A 14,434-nucleotide genomic window follows, 5' to 3' on the forward strand; every position below is an offset into this window, starting at 1 on the left:
TAACTAGCCTATTAAAGCAATTTAGAGAGCCTATTAATAAAGGGGTGCCCGAATCGATAATAAAGTTGATAGATTTCCTATAATAAGAGGTAGAAGGTAGTAGTATCTATGGCATTAAGAGTCCACTATAGATATCCCTATTTCCTGATAATTGGAACCTTAATATCCCCTTTAATAAGTAAGTTATTAATATTATCTAGCTTTACGCCTATCCTATCTATATCTATGATAGAATAGAGAAAAGGGATGCCACTATTAAGAACGTAGAAGGGGATATTGCCGAATATCGTTAGGATATTTAATATACTAGAAGATATGGCAGAATTTGCTCCGAAATTAATAGTATGCTATATATCTATTGACTTAATTGTTAAAGATTTTATTAATCTTATTAGGGCTTTTGCTTGACCTATACCTGCTGTGGATAGGCCGGAGGCGCTAGTATCCGGTAGGATTCCACGGAAGGTATGGTTACTATAGCGTTCTTCTTCTAGAAAGGCAGAATTACAGTCTAATAAGGGCATTTAGAAGGGGTTAATTTATAGGAAGGTATATCGGCATAATTTATCTTATAAGGCTTATAATATCTCAATAGATGAAGAAGGTAATAGTTCTATTTACGTAGGGGTTAAGAAGTACTAAGTGGCTGTAATTTGCGGTACGATAGCGTCTTCTGTTTCCTAATATATAACCCCTGCTATTATGACTTTAATATCTTTAGCGATATTATCAAAATCGGCATTATCAAGGTGGCTTTAGTCGGCAGTCCCTTTATATTCCTGTATAAAAATACGGAATTTCCTATTATTAGGGGCGGTATAGTTGGAACGATTCTTCAGCTATCGTGCCTTTAATTCTTATTGCTTTTTATCAGTATGGTTAGATGACTAATATCCTGATTTATTATAAATAAAGCATCTTCTTTAATAAGGCCTAGCTAGAAAGGCGCGATTCTATTGTTACTATTGAGGGGGTCTATATTATTAGGGGAGTTAATACCGGTTATAAGATTGACCGTATCTACAATCTATGAATAACGCTATATTACTATTAATATCTTTAATATCCTGATGTTATTAAGGCTACTATTGAAGGAAATAATGCTGTTGAGTTATATGGGTAGTCTCGTAGATAGAAAGGGATTACTATAGGTTAGCAGCGAGGCCTTCAAATATAAGGGTATAACAATATAAGGCCTGGCTATACTTAGGGGTATCCCTTATAGCATTAAGCACTTGCTGATGAAGCTCTATATTAGCTATAAAGGGGGGAAAAAGACTATAATATAGGCGCTAAAGTTCCTCTAGTAGGATATTGAGGCATTCTAGCTTTGATTTATTAGGATATTTTGCGATAGTTGATTGGAGTATTATTCTATTCTAATAGTGCAAATAGAATTACTTTATACTCTTATTTTCGAAATGGCTTTTAACTTTACGTACTATTTTATCGAAAGTGAGGGTATTATAAATGCGTTCGATATTGTCAAAGTAATACATCTTAGTATCGCCGATTAGTATAATTTAAAAAGCTCTAGCGAATATATAATCGGGCAGTCTTAGAAGGCGGCAGTTATTCTTAAAGGATACTACTTTTAGTATAAAGAAGTTATCTATTTTGCCGCTATATCTATCTTCTATACGATAGCTATATAAGAGGTCAGATATCTTCTTCGAAATATCGTTAAATCTGGCCTCTATATAGGCTCTTTAGGTATAATCTTTTTAGTAGTATTCCGGAGGGTATTTTAGAATGGCTTATCGGTAGCTTTACGGTAGGCTGGCGGGATCTCTAGCTGGGTTATCTTATAACCTGGGTCGGTTTAGGGTTATTAGTCCTCCCGTTAAGATGGTCTGTTTATCGGCCTGGGTAGGCCGATAGTGCCGGGAGGGGTCCAGTACTATGCCTATTTTTAGTATTATCGGGTGAGGTATTAGAGCCGGTGGTTGAGGCATTTGAGCCTATAGTTGAGGTATTTGAGCCTATGGTTGAGGCATCTGGGCCTATAGGTTATGGCTGCGATACTATGATTCGTGATATCTGGTATTAGGGGCAGCTGTTTTATTAATATTAGGGGTTTGGTCTATACTACTGGTAATGGCATATCGGGGAATATTAATATTGGTGGCTTAGAGGGTATTGCTAGTAATTTTAAGGGTGTTGCCGTTGGCGCTTTCTATTGATTGAAGTATATTATTAGGGCCTATAATCTAACCTCTGGCCCTTATGGGCATATTATGATTCCAAGGGGTATTAGGATAGCCGCTTCGGCTAGCCCGGCTAGGGGTATAACCCTTAGGATGAAGTATTTAGTCGGTCGGGCTATAGTTATCGTCTATTGTATGCTATTATTGCTGTTGGGAGCTTTCCCCTGTCTTAAATAGCGGCCTGTTGTAAATAGGCGCTTTCCCTTTTTATTATAGCGGCCGGCCCCTTTCTTCTTCGGTAGGAATAGGGGCCTTTTTTAACGTAGATGGAGGGATAAGGGGTTATTATGCCGTTAGTATTGTAAAGTCCCTAGGGGTCGAAAGGGCTTATGAAAGTCTTCGCGAGGGTAATCGCAAGGGTATTTATAATAGCAATCGCGAGGGTATTTATGATGGTATCCGTAAGGGTATTCGAATAATTATAGTAGGAAGTGAATTCTTTGAGCTTATAATAGAGGGGGCATCCTAGTTTATTTGTATCTCCCGTTCGGTATAAACAGTAGGGACTAATTGTTCCCTATCTAGGTTTAACCGAGAGATAAAGGTCTTGCATGCAAATTAGAGATCTATTTCTTCTTAAGGCTATTTAGGCATATTCTCTTATTGGAGGCAGTAGGTAAGGGTCTTAACTGTTGATAACCCTATACTTTTAATGTATACCCTTTGTTTTTGTAGTATTGTTCGGAATTCCCGTAGGAGCCGTTTATTGATATAGCTGAATAGCTCCTCGGTCTACTTATTATAATCTTTACGGAATTGTTCCTATAGATTATCATCCTTCTTATTACCTATTGCGTAGTTATTGATGAGGTAGGCGATCCGATTATATAATTATTTATCTGTGATATTAGTAGGGTCAATTTATTCTGTTGTATTAGCCTAGTCCTCTGTAATGACTTTAGCGTGAGACCTGAGCTTTTCGGGTAGTAATATGTCTATTGTGATATTGATAGGGGTAGGCGTGTGTGATAGAGAGCGAGGTATGGGTATTATAAGGAAATAACTGATGAAGGAAAGTAGTAATTAGTAGAGGAAAGAAAGAAGTAATTAATAAAAAGAAGGTTGTAATTAGTAAAGGAAGAAAAGAAGGAAGGAAGTAATAGTCGGGTAGGATATTATAGGCATTCCGATTGCTTAATTGACTATATATCGGCAAATAGGTCCTTTACTATTGAGGTTCTGAGTCGCTTACGTAAGAATTTGCGTTTATACCTACTAATGGTATTACAATAGATCTTTAGCGCTATATATATCCTAGCATAACTAAAGATATCATAATATTTAGCGATCGTTATTGACTGATACCATTAATCAGTATGATATTGGCGGTTGTTCCTCATAATAGACGAGTAGGGAAGGTTAGATATAATTAATTTATCCCTTAGTTCGTGATATCTATAGCCGTTCTTCGGAATAGGCTAGATCATATTCTTTATTAGCACGACCTATTTAAATCGTCTCTTCTTGCTGTTCCTAGCTAATCTGTGAAGTAAACTTTAACTTTACTGATTAGTGTTGGTTGCATTAAGGGGTACCCAGTTGTACGTAGGGTTGCGCGCGTGGTATTAAGTACCGTGAGGTCACCGGTTAAAGGTATGATTACTTCTTTAATTATGATTGATTAACTAAGAGGGAAGAAAGGAAGTAAAAGAGGAATTATATAATATGGCCTTTTTGTGCGTGCCATTGTTACATGCATCGGCGCAGTCAGGCCGGGCTGCCCGCGTGCCCTACCGGGCTCAGGGGTAAAGGGGCAAAAGGGGCCAAAGTGGCCACATCGTGCGCATCGGGTGTGCGCGGCACATCCGTCGCAATATGCCCAATTGGTGCCCAATTGGGCACCTTGCGACAGCGATTCCGACAGTATTCCCAGATAATAAGCTGAACCGGTCGTATACGTTTTATTAGGCGTTAAATTTTTCCTCGAATGTTCCGATCGCCTGCTACTAATATCTTATAGCTAGGGCTCAGCATTGATTTAAACTATGCTGTATATGCTCGAAGATTTCGACTAAATATCGTATAACGGTCGTTCTAAAAGTTGTACTAAATATTGGCTTGTTTCATCTATTCTGCAGTACTAATACCACTAGGGCGTTGTATCGGCTTGAAGTAGTGGTTTTCTTCAATATTCTCGACTTGCTGCGGCCGGATTATTCTTATTTTTACCGTTAGTGCTGCCGATGATGCCCTAGCTACTAATGCAGCTTTGGTATTTGTAGAAGGGGCACGATCTATAGCTTCTATTGATGAATCTGCTGTTGCTGTAGATATTGGTATTGATGCTGATGCCTGCGTGGAATAGATAGGTTCGTCTAATTCTTATGCCGGCAGAAGGGGCATATTTAGCATTTCCGAGCCCTTAGGATCAATGAATATCCAAATATTATTATCTAAAGCACGCTTTTGAATATAATTATACTAGATATCCCAGTCATATCGGGATATCAGCTTGACTGCTGGTTTGGAGCTATCATTAGTAATAATACCTATTTTTGCTGATAACGATGTTTAGGGCACGAATTAATCTGACGAAAATAGCGGTTAAGATGTCGATTTGTTAGATTAAAGGAAATATCGCGATTTTTCACCTAAATAGCCTCCTTTTTTTGATTAACGAGGCCATACGAGTATATTAGTAATAAGGCTTTTGACGGATTCAATGGGGAATTTAGAGCTTGCTTAAATAGGATCCGGAAAATAGTGGCTTTTATAGCAAAATAAAGATAATAGTTGATCTTAAGGCTGGGCCACAAGGTAAGGGATAAAAATGAGGTTTTTTGTTATGATATTTACGCAATTGCTACCATGTCAGAATGCATAGGGAAAATGCGATAATGCTTGATTGAAGGAACTAAGTCCTCTCCAAGAGACTTGTGTTCCCAGCTATTTATAGTGGGATAGGGGGTACCCCTAAGGGCCTACTGATCCAGGGAAAACTCTGCATATCCGACCTCGGACATGACCGATATCCATATTACAGACAAGCCAATTTCCCTCCAACACTTTCACAGCTTGCAGCCATCCCTGTTTCCCCAGGTTTCGGTGGAGCAAAAGAACCACAAGCGCTACAGTAAGCGCCTCAGCGGGACCCTCAGCGGCCTCTCCACGAGCAAAGGGGCAAAAGACGGCGAGGGGGTTGGCTTGGCTCGAAATATTTTGTCATAAGCCTTCTCCTTTGATCCGCGGTACAGCATCGACCGAAGGGCACTCAAAGATGGTACAGTGGGCCTGATGATCTCTGCCGGCGCAGGGGAGTGAGTGCCAGGTTCTTGTGGTACCTTAGGTACCTTTATGTACCAGGTAAGCACATTCAGGCTCTGCCACCCTGACCCCTTCGTACGTGGTAGGTGCTCTGGGCCAAGCATATGGCCTGCCATGTCTTCGTTGCGACTAGAGGCAGACCTTAATACCACCAGATCTTGCTCCAACGTTTCCAGTTGCTTTCCTCACCTCCCCGTGGATATGAGCTGTGCGACCGCAAGTGGAAGGTTGCAGTGACCCATCCATCCCCGCTTGGAGGGGGGAAAGCCCTTGGCCAATGGCAATGACGGCCCCCTCCAACACCACCTCCAATCCGAAATGCTTTCACTCTAGCACCGCGGGATGCTACAGCAGCGTCAAGTGTTCTCAATAGGCTGACCATCACCTGGCTCGCCTCCATGTCACCGCCTAAAAATCCCGACATTCCCATTTCGCCGTCTCCTGCTCGCCTCCCCTCGCACTGCTATCGCGAGCCTCTCCCTTTTCCCTCTACAGACCGCAAGCATTGCTTTGTTGCTGTTCTTGGTCGTGGTTGATGCTCTGCAACCGAGGCCTTGCTCGATTATCCTTCCGCATGCTTGCAGTTTGGTGACAAGTTCCCACGTTTCGGCACCCGCTTGTTGGCATTGGCCTATTTGAAAGAATCTTCCTTCATGAAGACCAAATCTGCCAGATGCCTCGCCCGTCATCATGGCGTCGAATGTGCTACGCCCACTCTCAGCTGAGCTCTGCCTTTCTTCTTCGTCTGCTGCTCGTATGACGCGACACTGCTCTGCGTTCATCCGAGGTTCGTATCCTAATACTACCTTCAATGCGTCATTGGCGCTTAAATGATTGCTGTCAAGCTCACGCGGTTCGGATTTCCGTTCTATTTGTCCCTGTGGCTAACTAATGTCGGATTTGGCATTTAGATGTGAGGCCATTGCGTTGCTCTCGCCGTGAGTGGCATGGCTCTTCTGGGCAGGTAAATCAGCAAACGCTGCTGCCTTCTGTTATCAGCAAACCACAGGCGCTGGTTCGCCACGCACTTGTTGTGGCAACAGTGTCTGCAAATTCTGGTTATCAACGTTATTCAACTGCAGCTGTGCCTCCAACGACACCGTATAGTCAGCTTACTGTCGGCGTTCCTCGGGAGACGTTCCCTTTCGAACATCGTGTTGCCCTAACACCAACCAATGTCACGCTCCTTCTCAAAAAAGGCTTTGCGAAAGTTCTCGTCGAGAGAGGAGCTGGTTCTCATGCCGAATTCCTCGACGAAGCTTACGAGCAGGCCGGAGCGTCACTCGTGGACGGGCCCCAGGCTGTCTGGAGCCGGGCCGATATTGTTCTCAAAGTACGGGGACCGTCTGTGGAGGAGATTGAGTCTGTCCAAGAAAATCAGACTGTCATCTCTCTCCTACAGCCGGCTCAAAATAAGGAACTTGTTCAGAAAATCGCCGAAAAAAAGGCCACGTGCTTCGCAATGGACATGATTCCCCGTATCTCTCGCGCACAAGTTTTCGACGCCCTCAGCAGTATGGCAAACATTGCTGGTTACAAAGCTGTTTTGGAGGCTTCAAACGTTTTTGGCAGATTTTTGACCGGACAAGTCACGGCGGCTGGCAAGATCCCCCCGTGCAAAGTCCTTGTTATCGGAGCGGGAGTCGCTGGCCTGAGTGCTATTGCAACCGCTCGCCGGATGGGGGCCATTGTTCGTGGATTTGATACTAGATCAGCTGCCCGAGAGCAGGTCCAATCGCTAGGCGCCGAGTTCGTTGAAGTCGATGTTCAGGAAGACGGTTCTGGTGCCGGCGGCTATGCCAAGGAAATGAGCAAAGAGTTTATTGAGGCCGAAATGAGACTCTTTAAAGAACAGGCCAAAGAAGTTGACATCATCATTACCACTGCCCTGATCCCCGGAAAACCTGCGCCCAAGCTCATTAGAACTGAGGCATTGGACGTCATGAAGCCTGGCAGTGTCGTTGTCGATCTTGCAGCAGAAGCCGGCGGCAATTGCGAAGCTACTCAACCTGGCAAACTGGCAATGTACAAGGATGTCAAGATAATCGGTAAGTAGCTGAATCTTCACTTGGGCTCGTACAAAAATGGCCTAAACCTAATGCACGCAGGTTACACTGATCTCCCATCCCGCCTCCCAACCCAATCGTCCACCCTGTATTCAAACAACATCACAAAATTCCTCCTTTCATTGTCTCCAAAGGACAAGGAATTTGGCATCGATCTTTCCGACGAAGTTGTTCGCGGCTCAATTGTCACCCAAAACGGGAAAATATTGCCACCAGCTCCCAGACCAGCACCACCTCCTTCACCGACTAAGCCTGCTGCTGCACCAGTCGTCAAGGCTGCGGAGCTCACTCCATGGCAAAAAAAGACACGAGAGGTGGCAACGGTTACTGCGGGAATGGGTAGTGTTTTAGCTCTCGGCAAGTTTACTGGCCCGCTCTTCATGGCCAATGCGTTCACCTTCGGTCTGGCTAGTTTGATCGGTTATCGCGTCGTCTGGGGTGTCGCTCCTGCACTTCATTCTCCTCTCATGAGCGTCACAAATGCTATTTCAGGCATGGTGGGAGTTGGTGGTCTGTTCATTCTGGGCGGCGGTTATTTCCCAGAGACGATCCCTCAAGTTTTCGGCGCTTTGAGTGTGTTGCTTGCCTTTGTCAATGTCGGTGGTGGCTTTGTCATTACCAAACGAATGCTGGACATGTTCAAGCGTAAGCTCTTCGCGGTTGTGACCTGCGAGATGTACTAACAGCAGCTTAGGACCGACTGATCCTCCAGAGTATCCCTGGCTTTATGCCATTCCCGCTGCATTGTTTGGCGGCGGCTTCGTTGCAGCAGCTTCAACTGGAGCTGCTGGACTTGTGCAGGCCGGATATCTCATTAGCTCGATTCTTTGTATTGGCTCCATTTCTGGTCTTGCTTCTCAGGCTACGGCTCGTATGGGTAACATGCTTGGAATACTGGGCGTTGGTTCAGGTGTTTTGGCAAGCTTACTTGCCGTTGGCTTTTCACCGGAGGTTCTCACACAATTCGGGGGACTTGCTGTGATGGGTGCTTTGGCAGGTAAGACGACATTGTTCACAAATTGAATGTGTAATGACTGAGTAAATTGGCCAGGAATGTTGATCGGCAGGCGGATCACTCCCACTGACCTCCCACAAACCGTTGCTGCACTTCACTCCGTCGTCGGTCTTGCCGCTGTCTTGACCAGCATTGGAAGCGTAATGGCGGATGTCACAGAGATTTCAACCCTGCACTTGGTAACTGCATATCTAGGCGTTTTAATTGGTAAGCTGCCCCATTGCCGGTGGAAATATTGTAGTAACCCGACATAGGTGGTATCACTTTTACCGGCTCGTTGGTCGCATTTCTGAAGTTGGCGGGTAGAATGTCATCTCGACCGACCTTCTTGCCAGGCCGGCACGTCATCAACGGAGGCTTACTAGCCACTAACATGGCGACTATGGGCGCATTCATAGCCATGGCACCGGGAAGTCCAATGATTGCCGCTGGCGCGCTTGCCGCGAATACAGTTCTAAGTTTCGTCAAGGGTTACACTACCACGGCGGCCATTGGCGGCGCGGATATGCGTAAATCTCTCCGCACTCGTCGTTATGAAGGAGTGTCCATGCTGATTGATGTATAGCTGTTGTTATTACGGTTCTTAACGCCTACAGTGGTTTTGCACTGGTAGCGGAGGGATTTATGCTCGACAACCCGCTGCTCACTAGCGTGGGAGCGCTTATCGGGGTTTCCGGTTCTATCCTGTCCTACATTATGTGTGTGGCAATGAACCGGTCGCTCACAAATGTCTTGTTTGGTGGTATATCCACTCCAGCACAGACGAAAGAGTACAAACCTCAGGGCGTCGTCACCCAAACAAACGTCGAGGATTTGGTAGATGCGCTGTTGAATTCAGAATCAGTCATTTTGGTAGTTGGGTACGGTATGGCCGTAGCCAAAGCCCAATACGCAATTTCCTCCATTGTCTCGCAGTTGCGATCAAAGGGTATCACTGTTCGGTTCGCTATCCATCCCGTGGCTGGTCGAATGCCTGGTCAATGCAACGTCTTACTAGCCGAAGCCAGCGTCCCATACGATATTGTCCTGGAAATGGATGAGATAAATGATGACTTCCGGGACACTGATCTGACAGTTGTTATCGGTGCTAACGACACCGTTAACCCGATCGCCATGGAGAAGGGAAGTGCAATTGAGGGCATGCCAGTTCTACATGCCTGGAAGAGCAAGCAGGTGGTGGTTATGAAGAGAGGCATGGCGAGTGGATATGGTGAGCCAGCAAACAGAACCGCCTACTTCTGGATGTTCAAGATGCTAAATATCTACAGCTGATGTCCCTAACCCCATGTTTTACATGCCAAACACGAAGATGTTGTTCGGCGATGCGAAGAATACGTGCGAAGGTAAGCTCTTACCCATCTCGATGTAACAAGTACCAAGAGATTGTTAACAACCCCTGTAGCAATCAAGGCGGCTATAGAGGTCAAGTTGTAGCCTCGTATGTAGTAAATACGGTGATTTTTGGGTCGTATTGAGCAATTCGTTGCAGCCTGGCTGGACTGCGAATCGTGAATGATCAGTGTCTAGACGTAACATTTCGGGGTGATCTTTTCTGGCTCAAGCTATGGAAAAACATGATGTGCATATATCTTGAAATGGCGGTTTCTCCGATGCGCAGCTGATTGACGGCATGATGGCTAGTGTCTCATTTTGTATCTAGCCCGCTTCAGACATGTTTCTTTGGTCAACGCTGGGCAATAAGGCCCAGCATATGAGGCAAGTGAAACTCAGGAGTCACTACCCAGTTCCAGACCGTGAACTCTTCCAGACAAATAGAAAAGGAATAAATTATGCATACTGCTCTACGAAACTCATATGTACAATCCCCTATGCCGTCCGCTCATGTCCTCTGCACAGCGAGGGGCTCCCACTCAGAAATCTTGGGCTTGGTCCTATTGACGAAAATAATAGAGCGAGTAAGCCTATGATCTTTTCCAAGGACTCGAAATATGTCAACTGTGCCAGCGTGTCAGGGACAAAACTTACGTGCTGTATGTCTTGAAAGCACCCCGCGACTGCGTATAGTTTGGAATAGGGTACGGCTTCTCAAACTTCCTTAGCCCCGTGGCAATTAGTGCGTCCTCAGTTGGAGGTTTATCTAGAGCATAGGATATCCACGCATGCCAACCGGGTTCGATGTGAGAAGCGTCATAGTCGTGCTTGGCATACTCTACCCAGCGGGTGCGCAGGGGTAGCTCCTCCATATTTTCGAAGAATTTGTTGCCGGCGCGGTCAGTGCCTACCAGTCTGCCATATTTGGTATCGCCTGCTTTTGGTTAGATGAAATGTGTTGTTTGTTTAGGAGGAGCGTCTGTGTTAGCGTACCGATATACTGTCGTTGAGTAGCAGTCGTTAGCGATGCCCTTTGCTGCTATTCGGTGATGTTTGCGATTGGATAACGTACCAGCATTTGGCGGAAGTAATCCTAGAGGAGTTAGCAAAAAAGGCCCCAGAGCAGGTAGAATTTTCGCAGAACGAGAGACCAACCTTGATGCCAACCTTGCGTAAGTTCCTTAGTGTGCGGGGAAGAGTAGACATGTTGGCGACTGTTACAGTTAAATTGCCCGTGATGATTTGAGCTTGAAGGCATTTAGACTCGACGTTGGGTTGTTTCGTTAAATCCGGCAAATGATCGGATGCTGGGTCATGTCCAATCAGAGACATTCAATTGGAGTGAGCTTGTCCTCACGCCTCCACAGCATCCTTGTAAATGTCCTCCCGCAAGGCTTTGTAATGACAAGACAGAGAGTCGTCAAGCTTCAGGACGAATGTTTGCCCGCACCTGCACGAGGTGCATACCTCGGTCGCGGTCGGCGTTCCGGCCCAATGCAGTGTTGGCAAAGGTCCAACGCAGGTCGTTTGGCACATCGCCAGGTTCGACTTCAACAACCACCCAGAGCGCCTGCATGTCAATGGGAACGTTGGCACCCATCGTGAATGAGCTGGATCGCATGGCGCCGAGCTTTGATATTCGCGGGGAGGATATCCATGTTCTCAGGACGCCAGCGGAATTCTACGAGACGCTCAAGGTACGATCTCGGCGGATATTCTTCGATATGGTTTTGGAGAAAGCGCTAGTCCCGAGAGGGAGGAAATAATCTGGCTGATACACATGTAGGATCGGATTCGAAACGCAAAACGCAGAATCTTCTTCTCTACTCTCTACATTGGCAAGTCGGAAACGGACCTTATCGAAACGCTGCAAGAGGCCCTTCGTCGTAATCCCGAGCTCAAGCTTAGCATCTTGACGGACTGTTTGCGCGGAACGCGCGAGGCTCCGCAACCTTCGTGCGCTTCGCTACTTGCACCTCTCGTTGCGGAATTCCATGATAGAGTCGAGATTCGAATGTACCATACGCCAAACTTGACTGGACTGAGGAAAAAGTACATTCCCAAGAGGATTAATGAGGGCTGGGGGCTGCAGCATATGAAGCTTTACGGGGTGGATGATGAGATTATCTTGTCGGGGTGAGTTGAAGAAAACTGTGTCCGGAGTTTCTCCTGCAGGACTGACGGCTCCTCAGGGCCAACTTATCCACGGATTACTTTACCAATCGCCAAGACAGATATCACTTATTCTCGTCAAAAGAAATTACAGAACATTTCCGGAAAGTTCACGATGTTGTCGCGTCGTTCAGCTTTCTCGTCGAGCCTTCAAAAGTCGAGGCTGGTTTCTCGCTGACCTGGCCCAAGTCGAATTCTTGCCCCAACCCCCTCGACGACCCAAAGTCATTCATCAAGAGTTCGAGTTCGACCTTGGATAAGTTGGTGGCGCCGCCTGCTCAGCAGCATGTCAAGCGCGACTTTTATAATACGAGGGTTTATGTGCTGGGGCAAATGTCCCAAATCATGCAGCCGGATCGCTCGACCGAACTTCCCGTCGTTACGCACATCCTCAAGCATCTTGCGCTGCCTCAGTATAGAGGCTCTTCGTGGACTTTCACAGCTGGTTACTTCAATCCCGCGCCGTCCTTGACCAAACTTCTCATCGGGACAGCATCAACAAACAACACGGTTATTACGGCTGCACCAGAAGCCAACGGATTCTATAAATCCAAGGGCGTCTCAGGTCTCCTGCCGGATGCGTACGTCCTGCTGGCCAGACGCTTCCTCGACAATGTCAACCAGAGCCGTCGCGCCGAAGACGTGACGCTCAAGGAGTGGCGCCTAGGATCAGTAGGTCAGCCGGGCGGATGGACCTACCATGCCAAGGGCCTTTGGGTGACTATGCCAGGTGATACTCGGCCGTCCATGAGTATAATCGGTAGCTCAAATTACACAAAGCGCAGCTACTCGCATGATTTGGAAGTGGGCGCCCTCATTGTCACCAAGGACGAGAAGCTGATGAGGCAATTGGGCGACGAACAAATCTGGCTTCAGGATCATGCGTTGAGGGTGACGAGGGATGACTTTGCGAAGAACGAAAGAAGGGTAGGCTTGCAGGTCCGGATTGCTATGTGGATCGTGTCTTTGGTTGGAGGGGCTTTGTAAGAACTGTGTACGAGTAGTTCGTGTGGCATGAATAGCATTAAGATACCCAATTGGATAGAAGCTCCCCTGTGGCAAAACCTGACGGGTCAATTTCTGCGATTCTCCTTTATTGCAGAGTGGAAACTCTGGATAAGAATAGGAGACCACCGTGCAAGATGAGCAACCAAAAGAGAAGTACAAATCGCACAAGTACTTTCATCGGTGACAGGGAAGCAACAATTCTGTACATTGATAGTGTTTCCTCAGAATAATGGCTAAACAAGGTCTGTAATATACAAAGGGCTGTCGACAATTCGATGTCTACAAGACGATTTCACCAGTGGAAGGGCCACTTTTCGGAATCCCATCGGCCACAACACGAGCAACCAGATCACTCTGGTGCCTTTCAATCATCTCCTTCAGTACTCTCCTCTCCATAACCACTTTGCCCGTCTCCAGCAAATCCTTGACATCTACATCTTCAAGGTTCAAGGCCCGTCCCTCCCAGGGAACCTGCTCCATTGCCTCGTACAACCGCTTACTTGGCTCGCCCGTAACAAACAGCGTGCGACCATCAGCACGACCTAGACCAAGAGTAGCCAGCACGCTGGTCATGTATTTCTTGAGGTAGGACTCCAGGAGCCCATCCTTCATGTACTTGGCAGCCAGCATCTCAAAGTCGGACGGCATGGTAAGCTCCATGCCGTCCTCGCAAATGATCAGCTCACCACGTCTGTAGCGGTAGCTCAGGGCTGTTCGCCACGCTTTATCGTAGACTTTGCGGTTGAGCTTGGTTCCGAAGTCGCGAGGCTTGGGGCCAAAGGTTTTGCCACCACCGCGAAGTAAGGGACTTTGCTTGGTTCCCAACCGCGCACGTCCTGTTCCCTTTTGTGGACGGATTTTGCGGTGGGAACCGTGGACCTCGTAGCGGGTTTTGCTGGAGGCAGTGCCTTGCCGAGTGTTGTCGCCTTCGTAGACGATGGCGTGGTGGAGGATGTCGCGGCGAAGAGGGAGGTAGAGGTGGTGAACGGGCCATTTCTCGACAGAGGTTGGTTCTAGAGAGGGAAAGCTGTGGATGGTTACGGGGACGGTGGATGCTGTGTAGGTGAGTAAATGGCGAATTGTGGAATGGAAGGGTGGACGTACTGGGGTTCCACGACTGCATTATGGACTGTGTCGATGCGGATCTTGTGATGGTGCGGGCGGGCACTTCAGTGGCCATTGACCGGGTGACGGCATTGCTGAGAGTTGCTGGCTGCTCCGCCAGGATGGTTAGAAAAAGGGTTTCGCCCGAGTTTGCCATGCGACTGAACGGACCTTGGCAGACACTCTGAGGGCAGCCATTGCCTGGTTGAGGCATCGTAGGCCGGCTTTTGACACCATGGCGGGATGCGTCAGGGGCGAGGCAGGCA

General features: G+C 46.8%; 4 protein-coding genes across 4 annotated transcripts; 2 read left to right on the forward strand and 2 right to left on the reverse strand.

The window, feature by feature from the left end:
- Window positions 1-6,227: 6,227 nt before the first annotated feature.
- UV8b_07090 (uncharacterized protein) lies at window positions 6,228-9,986 on the forward strand (the record flags this gene model as incomplete). Its single annotated transcript, XM_043144587.1, has 9 exons — window positions 6,228-6,258; window positions 6,383-7,519; window positions 7,580-8,182; window positions 8,232-8,534; window positions 8,589-8,759; window positions 8,807-9,061; window positions 9,118-9,762; window positions 9,821-9,895; window positions 9,955-9,986. The coding sequence occupies 9 exons, from the start codon at window positions 6,228-6,230 to the stop codon at window positions 9,984-9,986; spliced, it is 3,252 nt and encodes a 1,083-aa protein (XP_043000522.1).
- A 406-nt stretch (window positions 9,987-10,392) lies between these two features.
- On the reverse strand, window positions 10,393-11,090 carry UV8b_07091 (uncharacterized protein; the record flags this gene model as incomplete). The annotated part of the gene is made up of 5 exons (XM_043144588.1): window positions 10,393-10,444; window positions 10,539-10,818; window positions 10,878-10,884; window positions 10,957-10,977; window positions 11,040-11,090. The coding sequence occupies 5 exons, from the start codon at window positions 11,088-11,090 to the stop codon at window positions 10,393-10,395; spliced, it is 411 nt and encodes a 136-aa protein (XP_043000523.1).
- A 230-nt stretch (window positions 11,091-11,320) lies between these two features.
- UV8b_07092 (uncharacterized protein) lies at window positions 11,321-13,043 on the forward strand (the record flags this gene model as incomplete). The annotated part of the gene is made up of 3 exons (XM_043144589.1): window positions 11,321-11,581; window positions 11,671-12,020; window positions 12,077-13,043. The coding sequence occupies 3 exons, from the start codon at window positions 11,321-11,323 to the stop codon at window positions 13,041-13,043; spliced, it is 1,578 nt and encodes a 525-aa protein (XP_043000524.1).
- A 300-nt stretch (window positions 13,044-13,343) lies between these two features.
- UV8b_07093 (uncharacterized protein) lies at window positions 13,344-14,405 on the reverse strand (the record flags this gene model as incomplete). The annotated part of the gene is made up of 3 exons (XM_043144590.1): window positions 13,344-14,119; window positions 14,169-14,277; window positions 14,340-14,405. 3 exons carry the CDS (start codon window positions 14,403-14,405, stop codon window positions 13,344-13,346), a joined length of 951 nt encoding a protein of 316 aa, XP_043000525.1.
- Window positions 14,406-14,434: the final 29 nt, after the last annotated feature.

This window comes from Ustilaginoidea virens, chromosome 5, assembly GCF_000687475.1.
Source record: "Ustilaginoidea virens chromosome 5, complete sequence".
NCBI lineage: Eukaryota > Fungi > Ascomycota > Sordariomycetes > Hypocreales > Clavicipitaceae > Ustilaginoidea > Ustilaginoidea virens.